General features: G+C 42.6%; 1 protein-coding gene across 2 annotated transcripts in view; it reads left to right on the plus strand.

The window, feature by feature from the left end:
- Positions 1–13,742, plus strand: part of myo5b (myosin VB) — a 60,772-nt gene that overhangs the window by 35,875 nt on the left and 11,155 nt on the right. For both annotated transcript variants that reach the window (XM_058758304.1, XM_058758305.1), the window contains exons 19-28: positions 6,377–6,588; positions 6,677–6,833; positions 6,916–7,155; positions 7,245–7,472; positions 8,640–8,724; positions 10,406–10,551; positions 10,627–10,746; positions 10,848–10,982; positions 11,550–11,618; positions 13,246–13,485. In XM_058758304.1, the coding sequence (XP_058614287.1) occupies positions 6,377–6,588; positions 6,677–6,833; positions 6,916–7,155; positions 7,245–7,472; positions 8,640–8,724; positions 10,406–10,551; positions 10,627–10,746; positions 10,848–10,982; positions 11,550–11,618; positions 13,246–13,485 (1,632 nt within the window). The remainder of the gene's footprint in view (positions 1–6,376; positions 6,589–6,676; positions 6,834–6,915; positions 7,156–7,244; positions 7,473–8,639; positions 8,725–10,405; positions 10,552–10,626; positions 10,747–10,847; positions 10,983–11,549; positions 11,619–13,245; positions 13,486–13,742) is intronic.

Consider the following 13,742-nt stretch of genomic DNA (forward strand, 5'->3'; position numbering starts at 1 on the left):
GTTTTTCTAAATGAACTTAGCCTAATAAAAAAACGAAACGAAATATAATCACTTTGCCATTACATACAAAACTGAACTATTTTAATAGCTTAAACAGTATTATAATCTGATTTGGGAGAAGGGGGAAAAAAAGACAACCTGTATCTGGAGATTATAACTTTATATATTTCTATATAGTCAATATTTTACTTTTTCAGGTAACATTTTGTGTGTAAGGTTCTAATTTCAGTTTTGGTTTTCAGCATAGCATTTAAAAATACAATGGGTTAAAAAACGAAAAACAAATGGACGCAAAAGTACACGGACCACAACGCCTCTGTACTTCCGATTTCTCAGTCAATAAATGGGAAAATATTTTTTAAAATATTTTCTTGTAAATTAAAAATTAATGCGTTACTTTACTAGTTGCTTGAAAAAAGTAATCTGATTACGTAACTCGCGTTACTTGTAATGCGTTACCCCCAACACTGCTCACAACTGCTGCTTCTGTCACTTTTTCTCTTGACAAGAAGTGCATTTATTCAGTCGCAGAATGTCTTTATGACCACAACAAACAGGAGAAGTTTCAGACACGTGCTCCACTTCACTTCACCAGTCAAACAAGCACGGATAACGGTACTGTGCTCACAGCGCGTGCGTCGCCGGCGTGTGCTGTAGCCTATCAAAGTGCGAAATAAACTATGTGCATGCAATGTCGTGGTCAGTTAATTCATGAAGTTACCAAAAAGGCGATTTATCTGTGAGTTGTAGCCACTGCTTGGCGCTCCCCAAGATGATCTTGCGTCGGAGGCTTAAGGTGGCCGCGATGCAGAGCATCGACCTAGGATTCTCGGATGGGGGGAAAAGGCGGCATCGATGCCTCCCGCGGTGCGGCCTCTCTGACATATTTTGTCTTCTGATCCTCATTTCATCGACGGGCCGCCCGGCTCCGGGGATGAAGACTATGCGGGACTTCTCAACGGCTCGGACGACGAGGAGGCCATCCCGTCATCCGTAGCCCAGCAGGCTCCTGCCGCTCTGCCGCAGTTGGTCCTCTTCGAGTTTTGTGAATGAGCGGCATGTGCTAAGCACATGAAGCACTACTGGGGAGATCCCTCTCAGGGCGGGTTGCTCGCCCCACCCAGGCCCATTTACCCGCCAAAATGGACTGTTTCTCCGCGTCCATTCATCAGGCCTGTTATAAAGCCCCTGCTTTGATGGTAAGAGCCCTCAATGACTCCTCCCTGCTGTCCGCTTATCAGGCTGAACTCCTGGTCGACATGGGACAACAACTAGAGAAAGGGGCACCATCACCCAATCTCTGGAAGGAGATCGTCCCGGTGAACGACCTAATTCTCCGTAATGCTCGTCAGGCTGTGCAAGCGTGCGGGCGCTCTATTTCTCTCGGTGGTCGGAGAGCGTGCGCTGTGGCTCAGTCTTTCGGGTCTTCCTGACAGCGAAAAGCGGCGCATCGCTAGAGCGCCGGTTGAGCCTGGCCAGGCTCTCTTTGGTCCTGCCGTCGCGCTAATGCAGCAGCGCTGTGACGACAAGAAAAAGGAGGACGATGCTTTCAAACTTTGTCTTCCTAGAAAGCCTGTGCTGCGCCAGATGCCCTTTGCCCGGCCTCCTAACCCCCCTGCTACGGGACGTCATCCTCATAATGCAGGCAGGGCTCATAGACCACACAGTAATGAGCCACCGGTGCAGCGGGGTGAGCCCAGCCTGATGCATGGCCACGGGGGGCCTTTAAGTCCAAGTTCACGGGCGGCCAGCCCTCCGGACACCAGTTCTGCCCCTCTTATTCCTCCATTCAAAAAGCGGAGATTATCTGTCAGCGAGGCCAGCCCCCCCCTGCCAGTGGGTTCCCGTTCAGAGTTGTCTCAGCCTGCACTGTTCCCCGTGTTGGCCAGTGTGTGTTTCCCTGTTCCAGAGGGGAACATAGTGGGAAAAAGTTCACAAGCGGTGTCACCACACAGCTCCCTTCACTCATCTCCCACAGGTTCAATAAAGGCTTCGGCCCAAGTGTTACCCAAAACACAAAAAAATCAAATGAATCACATGAATTTGTTAATAACAGGGAACATTTCTCTGCAACCCCACGTCACCCCTACATTGTCCACGAGATGGCGCCATTGTTCCACAAATGAGTGAACTGGCCGAACTAGCAGCTCTAAGCAGTTCTCCAGTCTGTGTGGGGACTTTAGCGAATCATGTAACAGCTTGGCGGGCTCAGTCAGCTCCCGAATGGGTGATTCACCCAATAACAAGGGGGTACAGACTTCAGTTTGCCAAAACGCCCCCGCCTTTCAACGGAATTCTCTCTTCTCATATAGAAGAGAGCTCCGCTCACATTCTGAAAGACAAAATCTCCTCTCTTTTCGAGAAGGGGGCGTACCTCCACACTTAAGCAGTCAGGTGTTGTACTCGTGATATTTCCTAGTTCCAATGAAAGACGGTTCTCTCCGTCCAATCCTGGATCTCAGAGTGTTGAACAAAAATTTGAGGAAGTACAATTTCAGAATGTTAGCACACGGGTCTCTCTTACGTTCAATAAATCAGAACGACTGATTCACATCGATCGATCTGAAAGATGCTTTCTTCCACATAAGCATTTATCCTTCGCCTACCAAGGCATGTGCTATGAATTCACAGTCCTTCCCATTGGGATGGCTCTCAGCCCTCGGACTTTCAGCTTGTACTGAGAATAGCGGGGCTCAGGATCCTGACATATATATATATATATATATATGATATTGGCCAGAATATGATATTTCTGGGTCTGGAGCTGAATTCCATTACGATGCGCACGCTTGTCACAAGAGCGCATTCTCTATTTCATGAATTGCCTCTCGCAATTCAGGGAAGGAGCGAGGGTACAGTATCGCACATGTCTCAGACTACAGGGTCTTATGGCGTCGGCTGTCCATGTCCTGCCTTTGGGCCTTCTGAGAATGAGGGCGTTCATGAAGTGGGTTTTATCTCTTCATCTCAGCCGTTACGCGATCTCTGCCGCTCTGTCACAGTGACACGCTCGTGCACAGCAGCGCTGCGTCATTGGAGGACTGCAGTGTTCTACACTCAGTGGACCCCCCTCGGGGTCATCAAGTTTCGGAAAGTGGTAACGACAGACGCGTCCCTAACAGGCTGGGGAGCCACGTAGGAGGGGCAGAACAGTGAACTGTGTGTGGCCGAGCGCACTTCACTCAGCCCACATAAATTATTTGGAGCTCCTCACTGTTTGGAAGGTTCCAAATTATTTCATGCCCCGCCTACAGGGACATCACGTGCTTGTGCATTGCGACAACACCACAGCCGTGGATTATATCAACCACCAAGGTGGGATGCGTTCCTCAAAGCTTCATGCTCTTGCTCACAAGCTGTTAGTATGGAGCAGGCAGCACTTTCTTCCGTTACGGGCGACCCATGTCCCGGGCATTCTGAACAGGGGTGCAGACCTTTTGTCGATGGGGAACCCACTCTAGGGAGAATGGCGCCTCCACCCTCGGATAGTGGGTCTGCTGTGGAAGAGGTTCGGTCAGGCGGGCGTCAATCTCTTCGCCTCGCGCGAAAACGCCCACTGTGCTATGTACTTCTCGCTACGGGACGTGGATGCTCCCCTCAGCCTGACTCTGATCTTGATAGCACCCAAATGGCCCGAATCTCCATGGCTGGCAGACATAATTCCTCTTCTGCATGCCCAGCCGTGGCCCCTCCCATTACGCACAGACCTCCTGTCCCAAGCGAACGGGGAAATCTACCATCCTCACCTGGACAGGGTGGCCCTCTGGGCATGGCCCGTGAGAGGGCTAACTTAAGCACATTGGGTTTCCCTCCACGTGTTGTTGCTACTATTAAGAATGCTAGAGCCTCTTCGACACGCTCCCTTTACGACTGTAAGTGGTGTGTGTTTGAGGAGTGGTGTGAGGGGCGTCAGCTGATATCAGTGCTCAGTCGCTGGCATTTTGAGTTTTTTACAAGACCTTATCGATGGTGGGAAATCCTTATCCACTATTAAGGTTTACTTAGCGGCTATCGCCGCATGTCACATTGGGTTTGACGGCACCATGGTGGGGCAACATCCCCTTATTCGTAGATTTAGGAAAGGTGGCCGCCGTTCTCTTCCAGTCACTAAAAGGGTGGTTCTAGAATAGGACCTCTCCATGGTGCTGGAGGCCTTGTCTCAACAGCCTTTTGAGCCCCTGGGAGAAATCTCTCTCAAGCTTCTGTCTTTCAAGACAGCTCTACTCCTGGCCTTGGCTTCCGCCAAACGTGCGAGTGATTTGCACGCACTCTGTTCATCCCTCGTGCACTAAATTCTCTCTCAGTGGAGAAAAGGCCTTTCTCAGGCCTAATCCTGCCTTTACGCTTTTCACCCTCCTCCTTTTTCCTCTGCGGAAGATCAGAGGCTGAATGCTTTGTGTCCTGTTCGTGCCCTGCAGTTTTATGTTGACAGGACCAGCCCTTTCAGAAGAAGTGATCAGCTCTTCATTTCTTGGGCCCCCCCGAACATGGGAAATCCCATTTCTGAGCAACGCCTCTCTCATTGGCTTGTGGAAGCCATCTCCTTGGCATATGAATCTAAGGGAGTTGTGGCCTCCAGGGGGTCTCAGAGCTCATACCACTAGGGCCATTGCGGCCTCCTGGGCCCTATTTAAAGGGGTTTCCTTGCAAGACATTTGTGCCGCTGCAAGTTGGGCCTCACCACATACATTTGTCAGATACTACCGGCTTGATGTTCTCAGACCCCGATAGCTCATTCTGTTTTAGGTGTGGGTTCTTCGTAGCCTTATGCTCCTAGATTCTCTACACCTTTTAAGCCTGGGTTGTCCAGCTCGGTTTATTCATGTCATTAAGCAGGTCATCTGTACCCTCCCCTGACATAAATTATATATATATCGTATCTCACAAAAGTGAGTACACCCCTCACATTTCTGCAAAAATTTTAGTATATCTTCTCAAGGGACAATACTACACAAATGATACTTGGATATATTTTAGAGTAGTCAATGTGCAGCTTGTATAGAAGTACAAATTTACTGTCCTCTAAATATAACTCAACATATAGCCATTATTGTCCAAATAACTGGCATCAAAAATGAGTACACCCTAGGTGAACATATCAAAACTGTGTCCCAAGTGTCAATGTTTTGTAGGGGCACCATTGTTATCTAGCACTGCCTTAATCCTCCTGGGCTTGGAATTCACCAGAGCTGTACAGGTTGTTGCTGGCATCCTCTTCCACTCCTCCACAAAGACATCACGGAGCTGCTGGATGTTAGACACATGGTGCTTCTCCACCTTTCGCTTGAGGATGCCCCACATGTGCTCAATAGTTGTTCAGGTCTGGAGACATACTTGGCCACTCCATCACCTTCACCAGTTGTCACTTGACGGTGTGTTTGGGGTCGTTATTATGTTGGAAAACTGCCATTCTGCCCAGTTTCTGAAGGGAGGGCATCATCTTCTGCTTCAGAATGTCACAGTACGTGTTGGAATCCATGTTTCCCTCAATGAACCTCAGCTCTCCAGTAGCACTCATGCAGCCCCAGACCATGATGCTACCACCACCCATGCTTGACTGTAGGCAAGACACAATTTTCTCGGTACTCCTCACCAGGGCGTCACCACACATGCTGGACACCATCTGAGCCAAACAAGTTTACCTTAATCTCATCAGACCACGGGACATGGTTCCAGTAATTCATGCTCTTGGCCAGGTTGTCTTCAGCAAAGTGTTTGCAGGCTTTTTTATGAGCCAGCTTCTGCACCTGACACAGCACAAGGACCTAACTTTGATCGACCCTTGCGAGGCTTGTTCCAAGTGAAACCGGTCTTGGAAAACCTCTGTATGACCCTGGCCACTGTACTGTAAATCAGTTCCAGGGTGTTACCAAACTTCTTATAGCCTTATGGTCCTGTCAAGCAGACAAAAACATGAACATGATGAATAGGACATGTGGCTTTGCATGGTTAAACGACGTATAGCTGTTTTCACGTAGGGTGTACTCACTTTTGTTGCCAGCTTTTTTGACAATGAGTTATTTTCAGAGGACAGTAAATCTTTACTGCTATAAAAGTTGCACATTGACTACTCTAAAATATATCCAAGTTTCATTTCTATAGTATTGTCTCTTGAATTTTTGATATACTAAAATGATTGCCGAAATGTGAGGGGTGTACTCACTTTTGTGAGATACTGTATCTCAATAAATTACGTTTTATTAACAACTTGCCATTTTTACACTTACTGCTTGTCCAAAATAGCATTTTGGACACATGGACAATGCTCAGGGGTTAAATATTTGCCTTTTCTTCCATGAAAAATATTTGTAATGTTTTTTCAAAGATATTTATCATGAATAAACCTGTTAATTGTGACTCTTCGTCTCTCCTTCAGGACCCAGATAAGTTTCAGTTTGGAAAGACGAAGATTTTCTTCAGGGCAGGTCAGGTGGCCTATCTGGAGAAGCTCCGAGCCGATAAGTTCCGCTTCGCCTGCATTAAGATCCAGAAGACCGTGCGAGGATGGCTGCAGAGAATTCAGTACCGCAAGATCCGCAAGTCTGCTATCACTCTGCAGAGATACGGCCGGGGTTACTTGGCACGCAGGTGAATGTTTGAGTAGACTGCTTAGATTGAACTTCACTGGCATGTTTTTCACTCTACTTACGGCTCTTGTCCTCTCATTCTCTCTCAGATATGCAGAGATGCTTCGCCTGACCCGAGCAGCACTTATTTGTCAGAAGCAGTACCGGATGGTACGAGTTCGACGGGAGTATCTGAGGACCCGTCGGGCTGTGATCACCATTCAAGCCTTTGCCCGGGGCATGTTCATACGCAGGTTATATCAGGAGGTACTGTACAGCACTTTATCTTTTGTTTCACACTCATGTTTCTTTAAAGCACAGTTTAAAGCTGCATTTTCTGTCTTTTCAGTTCCTGCTCCATCACAAAGCCATGATCATACAGAAGACCGTCCGTGGTTGGCTTGTGAGAAAGAAGTATCTCCGTGCCCGATATGCTGCCATTGTCATCCAGTGTTTCTACCGCCGCGTACGTGCCAAGCGCCAACTCAAACAGCTCAAGATAGAGGCCCGTTCGGCCGAACACTTTAAAAACCTCAATGTCGGAATGGAGAACAAGATTGTGCAGCTCCAGAAGAAGATAGATAACAAGGTACAGGAGCATAATAGGATGCATGAATGATTACAGAGTCACCAAAACAAACTGACATGATGTTGACTAGTTAACTTCTTTCTTTACAGTCAAAAGAGTATAAAACTCAGAATGAGCAGCTGGCTGTTGCTAACACTGTTCTGGAATCAGAGGTCACTAAGCTCCAGAAAGAAATGGAGACTCTGCGCAGTCGGCAGACTGCTGGCACTTCACTGCAGGAAGAGCTTGAGAAGTTGAGGGCGGAGCTCCAGGAAGCCCACACCCAGAGGAAGCAGATAGAGGAGGAGTTCAGCAACGAGAAACAAGGACTCAAACAGGTGAGAGAGGATGCTCAGTTAACTAGATGATGTTTGTTGATGTTCTTTGTCTCAAGGATTTTTTCATATTTCTACATCATTTGAAATGGCTGAGGGTAAATGGAAAAACAGGTCAATGCATTTAGCTTTTCAGTTTTCACAGGGGTAAAAAAAAGAGACTCTTAACAGGGCAGCTGTTACATAACTAATGTCTGTCATGCACAAGCAAAGTTAATAATGCATGGAAATTGTTTGAGAGGTTTGACCAGCTCACAAAAGGTCTTTTGAAATGGAATAATCAGCTAGTATGTCTTTAATGTGATCATCTCCCTCATGTTTTGATGGTAAGAGTTAAAAATGATGAATTTAAATTATAGTAATGACTTAAAATATCAGTGCTATTGTGATGCACTCAAGTAGTTTTTAAGTTTATGCTTTTTTTCTTTTTTATAGAAACGTACGTGTGTGTGTGTGTGTGTGTGTGTGTGTGTGTGTGTGTGTGTGTGTGTATACCACAATTCAAAAGTTTGGGATCATAACATTTTTAATGTTTTTGAAGGTCTCTTATGCTTACTAAGGCTGCATTTATTTGATTAAAAATACAGTAAACAGTAATATTATTACAATTAAAAATAACTTTTTTTTATTTGAATATATTTTTAAAATGTCATTTATTTCTTTGTTGGCAAAGCTGAATTTTTAGTAGCCATTACTCCAATCTTCAGTGTCTCACGATCCTTCTGAAATCATTCTAATATGCTGATTTGATGCTCAAGAAACATATTATTATAAGTGTTGAAAAGAGTTGCTGCTTAATATTTTATTGAAAACCTTGATACATTTAGATGCTATTTAATGCATTCTTAATGACTAAAGTATTAATTTCTTTTAAAATAATCTTATTGACCCCAAACAGTAAGGTGTATATGCACAAAAAGGGACATTTTGGTTTGAAATTATTATTATTATTTTAATTCAGCTTTCCACTCAAATTGATATGCTGGTAATCTAATTTATATTTGTGTAAAGATTTTTAATATTAAAATTAAAATGCAAAAAAAAAAAAAAAAAATTTAATTTATGGACCCCACTGTATATAATCGGAACTGGCTTGCTTACAGTTAATCTTGCTTGTTTATCAGATGATTTGAGATGAAAGGGTGGTGTGACTTTTCCTTCCTTTTGCAGAGGGTGGAGGAGCTGGAGAAAGAGAACACGCTCTTGAAGAAGGAGAAAGAAGAGATGAACCGCAGAATCCAGACCTCCAGTCAGGGTGAGTTTCATGCTTCAGAGTCACACGCACTCTCAGAGCATCTGGTGGAAGGGGTATGAGGAGCAAAAGGATGTGTGGCTTGCCTGGAGGGCTGGGCTGGTTTTGTTTGACGCACAAGAGGGTCTGTGTGCAGAAGTGGGACGAGAGAGACAGAAACTGCATTGGATTTCAGTACAGGAATGTGACACTGCTGCTTTACCTACACAACTAAAAGCTGACCATTGTATCAAGCCGGTTAACATGCGAGAATGCTATTTGAAACCCGAGGTTTGGTCTCAATACGCTTTCTGTTTGTTAAATGTCGCTTTAATGAGTTTGTCCCGCACTTATTTTCCTGCTGTTGAGGCTGTTTAAGTTGTTCAAAATGTATTTTTAAAGGACTGTTATGAATGCAGTGTTTTGACAAGTTTCATCAGTTTTGGTTAACAGTGTCTTTAGTAGGAAACAAATTTTTCTCTCAGAAGTTTTATTTCTGGTCTGAGTCTGTTATTTCACTGATGATAAAGAATGACTGTCATTTGCTCACCCTCACATCATTCCAAATGACTTCATTTGCCGAACACAACTTTTTGTCCATACATTGTAAGTCTATGGAGTCCAGTCAGTGTTATTTTGGACCCCATTCATTTTGTATTTTATGGAAAAAGCAGTTCTTCAGAACACCTTCTTTCATGTTCCACAGAAAAAAGAAAGTCAGGTTTGGAACATGAGGGTGAGTAAGTGGTGGCAGGATTTTCGTTTTTGGGTGAACTATCCCTTTAAAGAAAAGTCTTGTGCAATTCATGTGAATAGGATGGTTAAAGCTGGAGGCACAATCAAGCTTTCATGAGACATTGATAAATCAGATAAAATTCTTGATTCCCAACATTTTAACATGAAATACCCTTTTGTTTTGTCATTTCTATAACAGTTAAAACAAGGAACATTTAAAAAAAATTAAAATACAGCAGAAGTCTTATCATATTTCTGGTATGTCTTTATGGAGCTTCACTTGTTCCTCAAGTCAGTGCTTCAAATAAAAGGGTCAAAGGAAACAATGTCACAGGTTTATTATACCGTTATCTTGGTATGATAATTATCTTCTAATTATGGATGGCTGCTTTATCAAACTACTATCAGGCCATATGTCTGATAGCTCTTTCAGAAAGGATGTGATTAGAGGCTTTGAATACAGTTGAGTAGTTTGCTTTAAGTTAGTGGTGATGTTTTCATTATAATATGCATTTAGAATGCAGAGGATGTGCTTATTTGATTTCTATTGAGATTACAGAATCAAGAACATTTTGTTACCTACATTTTGTAAACATAGATGCTCAAAGGTCTTCCATCAGAGTAATAAAGATCTTCTATTGATTGATAAAATATCAATCAAGCCGAAGATCAATAAAAGATTGATTAAAAGTGTTATCATCATCACTATTACATTGCATAATATTCAAGTGGGACTCAGTAACAGAAAACCTGTAGTGTGAATGTAAAATAAGCTCACAGATCTCACAGCTAAAATGGATCAAAAGAGGTTTCGGTTTTTCATACCCTAATTTATGAGAAAGATACGTTTTTCAAACATGTGATACAGAAATATTCAGCTTGTGAAAGTTGATACGTGTGAATGGGAGCTGCATGTTGTCTGGCTCATTGCTTTATTCCTGTGACTGAATGCCTTTGTTTTGTCTCTCAGGTCAGGGAGGCGATGTGTCTCAGAAAGAGATCCGACTGCAGGTTGAACTGGATGAGGAGAGGCAACGATATCAGAATCTGGTGAAAGAATATTCCAGACTGGAGCAGAGATACGAAAATCTGCAGGAGGACATGTCCTCCATGAAGGTAACGCTTTGACAGTGAGTCTGAACTTCTGGAATTTGCTTTTTATTGTTGTCTGTAACATCTTTATGATTCTAGTTCCATCCTGGCCACCGGAGGAACCCCTCTAACCAGAGCAGTCTGGGCTCGGACTCCAACTACCCCTCCATCAGTATGTCAGAGGTGGGAGACACTGATGACACCATCCAGCAGGTGGAGGTAAAGCCATTTCAATGAATCTGCCAACATACACCAGCAGACTTTGAAAACTGTATAAAGACACTTCAGGATGAGCATTAATTTGGTTTGTCTTCCTGCAGGAGATGGGCATAGAGAAGGCTGCCATGGACCTCAGCGTTTTCATGAAGTTACAGAAGCGTGTGCGAGATCTGGAGCAGGAAAGAAAGAGGCTGCAGACCAATCTAGAGAAAGTAGAGGAACTGGGCATACGCAAGGCATGTGTATTTGTCATGTCTTTTCTGCTTTCGTACTCTTCTCACAGTTGCCACAAAACAATACAGAACAGTTTTAAACAAAATAAAAAATACAAAAACTTTTCAAATAAAAATATATATTAAGTAAATATATAAAGAGAGTAATCATTATTTTGTTTTTTATTTTAAAATTGTATTTTTACTTTTATATTTTATGACATTTAAACTAAAGTTTGTTGGCTTTGACTGGAAATATGTCAACAAAGTAAAGATAACTGACTGTTTTATCATTTGATAGGGTTTTTGAGATAGTGAATGTATGCGTTAAAAATAATAAGGATTTGCTGATTGTTTTTTGTTGATACTCTTCTCTTTATGTTCTCATGACCGTTTTAGCAACAGAACTTAAACTGAGTGACTGCTAAACATTTCCCACTTTTTGGCCGTAGGTTACAACATAGCCGGCTGGTCATAAACACCACTTATCTTTTCTGATGTTCCCTCTTATGGAATTGCAACAGCATGGTCCTCTGCTTTATCAGTCAGCTTGTTTACTTTTTTTTTTAAATTCATTATTTTATCTTCTAGGGAAATGAGCCCAAGAGCTCCACGTCAGAGGACGATATAAACGCAGACCTGGCCTACAATAGTCTTAAGGTAAGAGTCAGTCAAGCTCAGTATAATGGTCCTGCCGCTCTGCCTCCAGTCAAATGTCTGTCTTGGTGCTTATTGATTTGTTCTGCACTGGGGCCACTCTGCTGCTGCTGCTGCTGGTCGCTCTGCCTGTTAAACTGTGGGTGAGTGGAACGATGCAGAAATTTAAGACCAGGGCATTTTTTTAGACAGTTGAACTATGGCAGGAAGGCACGTGGATGATGTTTTGCTTTTATTTTTGTTCAGCTATTTGCATAAACTCTCAAATTCTTCATTTTGTTAATTAAACACTTTAACTTTCAGACAAACTTTGAAAAGTGCCTTTGTATTGTAGACATTGAATTTGACATAAATGAAAACACAGCTGTGTGGAATAGACGGAATGTTCAATAGGATGCATTGTCTTTAAGGTCCAGTTTATTTCTTGATAGATCTCTGTTGATCTGATTTCGAGGAGTCAAAACACGCAGAGGCAGGAAAGCGATCAAATGTATTCTTTCAACCCTCTGTTTTATTTTGTCTGGCTAGAAATAATACAAGCAATAAGTAATTACTATATAAAGTAAACGCAATGAAACGTTTCTGTTTCTCAACATAGTCTTTTGACCTTTAAAGATTTTGAAACAAGTTCTTACCTCTGAATTTTCTCACTCTCTTGTTTCCTGTAAAAATGATACAGCATAATAGCGTGAGAGAAAATAGTGATAGCAAACAACATCAAATCAAAAGTATGTTTTTTTGCTATCCGTATGTGTGTGTATATATCCCTGACATAAATTATATATATATATATATATTGTGTGTGAATTATAATTCTATAATAATTTATAATCTATAAAATATAACTTATTCTTTTAATTGAAAAAAAAATTTGAAATATAATAATACACTATAAATTATACATACATAATCTATGTACAACACTTTTGGACTAGTCTTGAAGCTGGACACAGGCAGGTGGCTAATAAGAAATCAAATTTATTCCTTTGTGTCGGATCTAATTTTTTACTATCATGTGATTGTGCTCTTCATTGGACACCTCACAAGCCCTTAACACTTTAATATCAGCAATCAGTTTTCAGTTATTTATCTGAGTACGAGGGCGTGTTGAAACCCCAACAGCAGGCTTGGTTTAACAGCTTTAAAGGTTTGACTCTGACCAGAGAACAAAGTACAAGAATGAAGACACCAGAGCCAAAAGTTGACCTGGTGGCTGTGCAGCTGAATGTGGAGCTCAAGGCAGTAGAATTGCGTAACTGATTTGTTTGTTTTCTTAAAGCACCCCAGCATTGCACGGTGAGCTTATATAATAATTGCTGATGGTTCTTGTTCTGCAGCGCTCAAACGCTCTGTGTGTCTGATCAAAGCTTTAGCTATGGGCGTTAGATTCACTTGGATAAAATTACTGCAGTCAGCGTTGCTTGATTTTTGTATTTTTTGTGAGTCCCTCTCTTTCTGTTTCAATGTTTGTTTCTCTCACACAAACACACATTCGTTCAGGCTTATTTACAACTTTTTGCCTCCGGTCACTTTTGATAGCTTTTAATAAAAATAAATCCTTTAAGTGGTACAAAATGCAGGCTATTGACCCTTTTTCAGACTGTATTCATAAAATGTATTCTGTTTACAGCGGCAAGAGCTCGAGACTGAGAACAAGAAGTTGAAGAATGACCTGAACGAGTTGAGGAAAGCGGTGGTTGACAAGGCCTCCGATAACAACTCATCCAATGAGCTTCAAGAGGGCTACAACCTGCTGCTGAATCAGCTCAAAGCGGCCAATGAGGAGCTGGATGTGCGCAAGGAGGAGGTCCTTATGCTTAAGACCCAAATCGTGAACTCCACAAGGCAGTCAGAGAACATAAACCACATTGTGAGTCTAAGAACATCACCACCCCTCATTTTATAAATTTGACCTTTGTGGGCCTCTGATCCATTTTATTATTATTATTTTTTTTTTACAGCTGTTGTCTTATCAAATGAAGCTATTGTAGTATGTCATTATCATATCAGACTTTCTAATCCATTAGCATCCCATCAGGCTTCAGGGTTCCTTGAATGGAAAACTTCTTTAGCGTCTATAAAAGCAATCAGGCATGGAGACATTGCATTGGATAAGATAATGGGTTT

Source organism: Onychostoma macrolepis, chromosome 21, assembly GCF_012432095.1.
Source record: "Onychostoma macrolepis isolate SWU-2019 chromosome 21, ASM1243209v1, whole genome shotgun sequence".
Taxonomy (NCBI): Eukaryota; Metazoa; Chordata; class Actinopteri; order Cypriniformes; family Cyprinidae; genus Onychostoma; species Onychostoma macrolepis.